Here is an 8,611-nt window from a genome sequence, read left to right on the forward strand (position 1 = left end):
TAAAATTAATCAATGTACCAATACCTTTCTCTGATATCATATCCCTTTTCCAACTTATTGAGTACATAGAAACAAAAGACATCACCAGAATATGTCTTCATTTAATATTATTTTGCTCAAAAGAAAGTAAAAGAAAGCGGAAGAAAAGGATGGAAATCATTGAGAAGACAAAATTAAACAGTCCACCTTCCACGGCACTAGTAGCTTCTCTATAGCTAGCTACCAATTAAGTGGTGGGTGTAAAAGTTATTATAACTATATAAAGAAGAACGTCTTGAATATGGATCTGTTTGGGCATGCAACACAAATGAAGAGATAATATTAATAGCTAGACTTGTAAAATAAGCAAGCATGCAGGGTGGTGATGTGTTGGAGCTTAACCTTGGTTTAGGAAACTTTACTAATCTTACAGGGCAGTCACCAAGGCCAAGATGCCCCGCACCATTTTTGTTGAAGACCTATGATTTGTTGGAAGAAGGTGAGGCTGAACATAGCACCAAAATTGTTTCATGGAATGGAGAAGGAACTGCTTTTGTTGTGTGGTCTCCAGCTGAGTTCTCTGAGCTCACTTTGCCTAGATATTTCAAGCACAACAACTTCTCTAGCTTCATTCGCCAATTGAATACATATGTAAGTGGCTATACACACACATATATATATATAGTTAATTCATTTTCCTCTGCACTAGTACAATAGATAATATATTAACACAAGGTTAATTGTAGTCATATCCTTACAAAGTTCAGAACAAATGGATCCCCTTTCAGCCATTTTGAGGTTTTAATTATGTTAATTAACTTTCTTGGATTAGTTCTACCATAACAAAAATGAAAAAGAAAATCAAATGTATATATAGGGGGAACATAAAAAGAAAAAAAATAAGCAAAGCAAAATAGTCATTGTTTCCTTTTTGTTCAATTTTACCTCCAATAGAACGTGGAGTGAATGTGATAATAGTGATCGATTGTAGGTCTTATTTTCCCAAGTTTTTGTTATGCTTTTGTGGTTGTTTTCTAGCGCCCTCTATACTTCTATAGAAACTACAGAATTGTTAGTGGAGAACTATTGAAGAAGTATCATAATTAAACAAAACAGATCTGAGTTAAACGTATATGATATAAATTGATTGATCAAAGGTTATAATAAGCGAAGTTTTTGAGTTTCTATTCTTGCTTTTGTGGTTGTTCTATAGTATGTTTGGTGGTTGTTATTATATCTTCTTTCAAAACTAGGAACGTAGAGGAGTTGTAATATTGAAAAAGAAGTATCATATAATTAAACAAATCAAACCACGTGCATGTAAAGAATAATTTGGTCAAGTCAGACACAAATAGCTGATGTGGTCAAATCAGTTATTTTTAAGTAAAGTCAAAATAGTCGATAATCCTTTATTGCTCCACTGGGAGCACACTTAAATTGAAAATGAAGATACAACCTCGCTTATTGAGAATGGAACCATGCTATTTATTCGGTGAAAGAATTTTCAAATATTTATCTTTGACAATTTTGCATAGCAGCCGTTTGGAATATATAATAACATGACGTGGAATAATAGATTTTTATGTTTCAACTTCTATGTAATATCTAAGCAATTCATTTCCACTGCTAGAATTCAATATCAATCACAGTTAGGTGCCAAATTTTCTCAATCTTTCGTGATCAATAGGATTAATAAATTTTATCTTAGTAATACTCACATATTTGTGTGTGTGATAATTGTATTATTCATATAATATCGTTTATAATATTTTTTTATCACATCACTTGTTATCACCTTTCTTTTGTACAAAAATAATTCTTTAAAGTCCAGTTAGTGTTAAACAGGTGAAAAAAAAATAAAGGACGTAATAGATAATATGATAAAAATAAAAATAAAAACGAGAATAAAAAGTAGATGTAAAAAAAGTAAGTGTAAAAATATTTTAAAAATTTATAAAATGATGTACAAAATAAAGTACAATTAACTAGCATATTTTTCAATATATCCCACGTTGTCTTTAAAACAAGCAAAATCAAATTGGATAACTTAATCAGAAATTCACAAAATGATATGTGTGTGTGTGTGTGTGAATTATAATTTTTTAAGTCTTAACACATGATAATCAAATTAATAGATGTTTCTTCATTAAAAAAATTTCACATTTTTTCTCTATTTTAAAAGTCTCGACTCTTTAATTTAATATTGTCTAATACAGTAAAATCTTAATTATTCCAAAAATATTTATTAAAATTAAATACATAAGTTCATCATTGTTTTATAAATAAGAATGATATTGTTGTTTTTCATATATTTTTATTAAACTTTATAAATATTCAACCAATGCTCGAGAAACTTATCAACATATTATAATCTTTATGTGGACGGAATTGTGCTAAGTGATTGTATCTTCCTGATCCAGGAGAAAATAGTTAGGAACTTCGAAGAAAAAACGTTTATTGTTCAGTGTGACACCTAAGTTATTCAAAAATCAAGCCGAAATAATCCTTGGAAATATGCAATTTTTTTTATCATATAGTATTTGTATCAAAATAAAATTAACAAGCGTTATATTTTATCATAAAAAAAGTTGACCTATTTTTTCTAGCTGGTTTGGTTTGGTGTTTCGTCTTTTCTAATCTTTCAAAGTGCGAACAGGGATTTAAGAAAATATCATCGAAAAGATGGGAATTTAAGCATGAGAAATTTCAAAGGGGTTGCAAACATATGCTAGTTGAAATCACGAGGAAAAAGTGCGAGCCAAGTGTGTTTCCTTCATACCTCAAGTCTTCTTCAGAGGAAAATGCAATGAGTTCCACAGAAGAAAACAATCACCAACTACTTATGGAAGAGAACAAGAACCTCAAGAAGGAGAAATTGGAGCTTCAAATGCAATTAGCCGAATGCAAAGCACTTGAAACAAAGTTGTTGGCATGTCTCTCTCAATTTACAGACAACCACCAAAATAAAGTTAGGAGACTATGTTAATTGACAACTATTCAATGGAAAATAGAAAAGAAAAAAACTTAGGTTGTCTTGTTTGCCATGGATTAATAATGCTTCTTTTAATTTACCGTTCCTGGTTCACTCATATTCAGCATCTCAACAGCTGAATTAATATACTTCCTTTTCTTAATAATATAATAAGTAGATGCACGTATATAAATTCTAACTAGCATGCATTAAGCAAAAAATTGTGTGAAAGTCAATGTTAAACTTGCAAACAAAATCAATTGTATGGATGCTTTTTGACTCATTATTTATATCAATATGTCAAAATAGTGTAAAGGAAAGAAAGATGAAAGTAAGAGATACAGTGAGAAAAGAAGAGAAGAGAAAAAGAAAAGACATAAAAAAAATATTTAAGAAAAGGGAGTTTAAAAAGGATTAAGACTTTTAGGAAATGATTCTTTCACAAGAGAGATATGAAGAGAATAACTTGAAGAGAATAAAAGATATGATGTGAAAATATAAAAGTTAAAACTTTCAAATAAAATAGTTATACAAAATCCATCTAGATATTTAGTAAACTTAAAATGTGAATATCATCAATTGAAAAATAAACATGTGAAAATTCTATTAAAATTTGAGTTTCATCGCCAATAGTATAAGAACATTCCTATTAATATTTAAGTAGCAGTTTGCAATAATAGTTATTCAATATGTTATTTTCATTAGGATAAACAAGAAATGGTGAAATAAAAAGAGTAAGGAAAAATGTGAAAGGTTACGAATAATTTTGAATAGGAAAAGAAAAGATTAAGCATGAGTTGAGAAGGCAACTCAGCTCTCTCTTTTTTTTGTATGCTTTTTTTTAATTACATAAATATAGGTTTTTTTTCAAAAATTGTCAAGGATGATTTTTAATACTTTTGAAATATTTTATTATTATTTTAAAAATGATTATTGATAAGTTTTGATTTCTTAATGTTTTTAAAAAAATTGTCATTGACAATTTTTGAGATTTTACCACTTTTTTGTTTTTTTATCTTTGAATTTTTGTGTCTACACCAAAAATTGCTAATGATAATTTTAAACTCCATATTTTATAATTTTTTAAAAAGTACCTTATTTCAATATATATACATATATATATATATATTATTTTTAAATATCATATATAAAAAAATAACCCGTGCTCATGTTTTACATAATCGAAAAAATAAAAGACAGGGGATCAAAGGAAGATAACGAATAGGAAGGAAAAATAGTGATGTGCTCAAAAGGTTAAAAAATCAAGAAACAAGGAACTTATAAAATTGTTGGCATGACATAAAATGAGAGTCGAAAGAAATAGACATGGTAACTCTACAACCCACACTTTAAATTTAATATATTTTTATTAAATTATAGATATATTCTTATACATATTTTTATAATGAAATTCATGTATTTTAAATTTTTAAAATAAATACTTTATAGTTCAACTAAGTTTTCAATTAGTTCTTTACTAAATTTTATAATTAAGTCCTTTCTTAAAACACCTATAACAGCAAAACAAAATGACTTGTGAATTAGACTTCTAATAATCGAATCCAAACGACCTCAACCGATGACAACTTAAATTTTTAATGAAATTATAAGACAGAACTTGCAGAGTTATTTAACCTATAAATAATACCATTACTCATACAAGTATATTTTAAATTTAACTAAATTCTAAATATGAATAACTAATTAAATAAAATTGTATAAATTAAAGATAAGATATTCGACATAATAAATATGTATAATTAATTTAGGTCAAATCTATTAATAAAAAGGATTTCGTTGCTCAGTGTTAAATTTGATTGACTAGGTTCTAATAACTAGGATTCACCCGTGTAGAAATATCTTGTCGGGAAGCCCCAAACTGAGGTTTCCAAGGAAAATTACGTGCTTTATTGTATTCCCGTTTAAATTTCCGTTGGCTCACTGAATGTCTTTTACTTTCTACAAAGTGCCTTTGAAAAGTCACCAACTCCAATCAGTAAGGAATACACACAGGCCTTATATCTTGACATCCACTCTTTTGGGCGTAAGGTGAGTGAATTAAAGAAAAATAAGAAAATAAAATATGTAAAAAAACAATTAAGAGTGAAAAACAAATGTAAAATAAAGTGATTGTGGTGATATAAAAATTCCAATAGTTGATATGCAATACATAACAACAGGAAGGGAGCTGATTCAAGTAGGCTTTATAGGGTAATATGTAAAAGATAGATCATAATAATATGTTCTCAAACATCCTCCTAACACAAGGATCAAAATCGCCTCTGTATAATGCCAATCACACTCGTTCCAAGTTCCAATACACAACCAAAATGGCTTCTAAGACATAACACGTTATTTGAAGGAATAAAGTACTACTCAGATAAAGTCGACTTCAGCTCCCCATTATTTCGCAGCTCCAGCACAATATCGCAACCACCTATCAGCTCACTTTTGTAGTAGAGCTGAGGATAAGTAGGCCAGTTTGAGAACACCTTCAAACCCTGCCTCACTTCCTCATCACTCAATATATCAAAGGACCCAAAACTCACACCCTCCTCCCTAAGGGCATTAGCAACTTTGGAACTAAAGCCACATCTTGGTGCATCTGGGGTACCCTTCATGAAGAGCATCACAGGGGAAGAAGCAATCAATCTCTTCAGACGATCTTGAAGAGTCTCCGGCGGAAGAATCCCTTTCTCATGTAAAATCTTCTTAAGTTCTCCGCTTTTTTGCATCTCCAACACAACGTCTGATCCTCCAATAAGCTCTCCCTTGATATACAGTTGGGGATAACTGGACCAGTTTGAAAAAACCTTAAGCCCTTGACGAACTTCTTCATCAGTAAGAATGTCAAAACTCTCGAAGTGCACATTCTCTTGCCGGAGAATTTCAACTACCTTCCTACTGAAACCACACTTTGGTTCATCAGGTTTTCCCTTCATAAACAGCATAACTGGGCTTGAATTTATCAGGCTTTCAAGACGAGAGGTTAATGTTGTACTCAAACCAGTAGATTTAGATATGCCACCTTTGGCATCTCCTGATTCTGCTTCTTTTGCTACACCAATGGTATCAATTCCATGATCTTTAAAAACCTCCCGCAATTCCCCACTCTCATGCATAGCAATTGCTATGTCACAGCCACCAAGAAGTTCTCCTTTGCAGTAAAGCTGCGGAAACGTGGGCCAGTTAGAAAACTTCTTCAGACCATCACGAATGTCTAAATCTGACAGGACATCAAAACTTCCAAATTTGACTTTTTCTTCCTTTAAAACATCAACAACTTTTCTGCTAAATCCACATTTTGGCTCTTCAGGAGTTCCTTTCATAAAAAGCATGACAGGATGAGAGTCAACAAGCTGCTGCAATCGCTTTTTCAGAGAACCACTAAGCCCCGGTTGGACTTGACTTTTCTCCCTTGAAGAATCATTTTCTTTCGCCAATTCTCTCACTGTTTCAAGAACAGCAGGTCCTGCAGCCATCCCAAGGCTAGCAGGAGAAGCAGCTTCTCCAGGGTTAATTGAACCAGCTACTTTAGCAACCTTATTGGCTAAACTTGACGGATCAGCTCCCTCCAATGTATCAACAGTCTTGCCATCCTGACAAAAAAGGACTTTGGATCATCTAATAAAAAATCAAGCAAAGAATGTAACAAGTGATTTTTTTTAATCCTAGCCGGTTGAATCATCATACAGTTTTATAATTGCAATAAAACAAAGATATTAATTTGTCTAATTGAAGATATTTTTAGAACATGAAAAATATTAAAACTGGGTCTTATATTATAAACCTACAAAAGTTGGAAATACAACAAAGAACTCCAATAAATTATAAATTCAATTTCAGTTTAGTGTTTGCATGAAATTGTCTCGACTGTACACAGAAAGTTTCTTTAGAGAAATGCAGCAAATGACCATGCACACAAGTAAAGGAAATGATTGGGTATGTAACCCAAAGTAAAGGTATGTTTGGGAGTTGGGTTTTGGATAAAAAGGAAAGGGAGAACAAAATATTTCATTTTTAACTTTAAAGAGTTATATAATGTATATAAAAGTATATAAAATATGAACACATTAAGTTTATACTAATCTATCATGTTATGGCATTTATCTAAAAAATTATGAAATTAGAGAATGTTAATTAGAAATAAAAATTTTCCCTTGCCCTCCCCACTCTTTCCTTCCAAAACTAACTCCCAAACACACCCTAAGAAAATGCCTGACGAAGCAGTCTTGCACTTAACAACATCAAAAAGCCAAAATGGTTCAAAGCTAATTATCTACGTTCTGCTGACCTTTGTGCAGCTGTGATACTTGCCCTCAACAGTGAGTATACACTAAAGACCAATTGAATAACAGCTCCCCTTTCATTTTATGAAATTTTTATTATAAGTAGTCAAACTTTAAAGTCACCAAAGGGATTCACTCCAGGCAATCAAGACAGATCATAAAACTTAGTCCTCTTAAAAATTAGCACCATATTCTATTCCATGCAAAATTTCTCACCTTTCTCAGAAAATACCATTCATTTTGGGCATTGATCGGGCTCCATTGTTCAGCTAGCATCAAGTCAAACACATACCTTCAGGAAATAGAACTCTGGGCTAACTCATCGTCATTTTTGAAGAGGCGGTTTCAAAGTAACAACTCTCCCCCTAACCCCATACCATGTAACTCAGCAACAGAACAAAACATCAACTAGAGCATCAACTACAAACTATACTCTATTGACTAGTGTTCAACCAGAATGATCACTAAAACAGAACGATTATCATCCATTGCATCACATTAAAACGAACCAAACATTGGCTGAACAAGAAAGATAATGATATTAATTTATTATTATTAAGTCACTTTGGCATAGGATAACGATACCTTGCAGAAGACAAAGTAAGGAACAGCAGAGACAGAATAAGCCTCGGATATCTCAGGTTGCTCTTCAGCTTCAACCTACAAAATTTAACTAATAAAAAAATAGAGCAAAGGAAATAATAAAAGAAAAGAAGAGAATGAAAAGCAATAAAAACCCTTAGGAAATGAGCAAGAGGGAAATCAGTGGACAAGTGAGAGACGAGTTGGTCCATGTGCTTAGAAGCTTCACACCATGGAGCCCAGAAGTGAAGGATAACCGGTGAACCACTTCGCACAACCTCATCAATCTCACCCTTCAACTTCACGTCTTTCACTGTTCCACTCATTCTGCTTTCTTCACTGTCAATTGTCAAGGATCACACCAACACCCTACAAACAAACCCTAAGTTCCTATCTCCGATCAAAACAGAATCGGATAAAATCGTAGCGTGCTTCTTCTCAGACCCAATAATATATAAGCCCATTCTCAGGCCCAAAAACTTTTATCAAATACTTTGTTATAACTAAATAATATACACCAATAAAAACATTAAATAATAGTTGACAACAAAAGTTTATATATATATATATATCCAAATTTAAAATTCAAATTAATTAAAAAATGATATTCAAGAGTATCCCAAAAATCCCACCGTGCTCTAATAATTTTGCGAGATGACATTATAATATAAGATTAAGAGGAATAAATGCTAATTATTAACACACATAACTAATTTGTATACATTGAGATATTAGTTAGTGAAGTAAAATGTAAAATATTAAAAAAAATTTAACATATTAAAATTTCATA

At 31.4% G+C, this 8,611-nt stretch overlaps 2 protein-coding genes across 5 annotated transcripts; one reads left to right on the forward strand and one right to left on the reverse strand.

Moving 5' to 3' along the window:
• Window positions 1–351: 351 nt before the first annotated feature.
• Window positions 352–2,965, forward strand: LOC113859887 (heat stress transcription factor B-2a-like). Its single transcript, XM_027492552.1, has 2 exons — window positions 352–630; window positions 2,636–2,965. The coding sequence occupies exons 1-2, from the start codon at window positions 352–354 to the stop codon at window positions 2,963–2,965; spliced, it is 609 nt and encodes a 202-aa protein (XP_027348353.1).
• Window positions 2,966–5,056: 2,091 nt separating this feature from the next.
• Window positions 5,057–8,227, reverse strand: LOC113857942 (monothiol glutaredoxin-S17). Of its 4 annotated transcripts, XM_027490280.1 has the most exons (4): window positions 7,977–8,205; window positions 7,825–7,899; window positions 7,456–7,531; window positions 5,088–6,549 (listed from the first exon to the last, which is right to left on the reverse strand). In XM_027490280.1, exons 3-4 carry the CDS (start codon window positions 7,513–7,515, stop codon window positions 5,323–5,325), a joined length of 1,287 nt encoding a protein of 428 aa, XP_027346081.1. In that variant the 5' UTR covers window positions 7,516–7,531; window positions 7,825–7,899; window positions 7,977–8,205; the 3' UTR covers window positions 5,088–5,322. The 4 variants fall into 4 exon arrangements, with proteins under 4 accessions (XP_027346079.1, XP_027346081.1, XP_027346080.1 ...); XM_027490278.1 differs by lacking the exon at window positions 7,456–7,531 and having other exon boundaries at window positions 5,057–6,549; window positions 7,977–8,227; XM_027490279.1 differs by having other exon boundaries at window positions 7,456–7,899; window positions 7,977–8,180.
• Window positions 8,228–8,611: the final 384 nt, after the last annotated feature.

The sequence above is a fragment of the Abrus precatorius genome, unplaced genomic scaffold (genome assembly GCF_003935025.1).
Source record: "Abrus precatorius isolate BTA unplaced genomic scaffold, Abrus_2018 Scaffold2, whole genome shotgun sequence".
Classification (NCBI taxonomy): domain Eukaryota; kingdom Viridiplantae; phylum Streptophyta; class Magnoliopsida; order Fabales; family Fabaceae; genus Abrus; species Abrus precatorius.

Excerpts from the sequence above, each read along its gene's own strand:
- LOC113857942 (XM_027490278.1), bottom strand. The coding sequence starts at position 8,147 with ATGAGTGGAACAGTGAAAGACGTGAAGTTGAAGGGTGAGATTGATGAG. Across the intron at positions 7,900-7,976 it reads CTCTTGCTCATTTCCTAAGG|GTTGAAGCTGAAGAGCAACC; the intron begins GTTTTTATTGCT and ends TAAATTTTGTAG. Across the intron at positions 6,550-7,824 it reads CTTACTTTGTCTTCTGCAAG|GATGGCAAGACTGTTGATAC; the intron begins GTATCGTTATCC and ends CTTTTTTGTCAG.
- LOC113859887 (XM_027492552.1), top strand. The coding sequence starts at position 352 with ATGCAGGGTGGTGATGTGTTGGAGCTTAACCTTGGTTTAGGAAACTTT. Across the intron at positions 631-2,635 it reads TTCGCCAATTGAATACATAT|GGATTTAAGAAAATATCATC; the intron begins GTAAGTGGCTAT and ends AAGTGCGAACAG.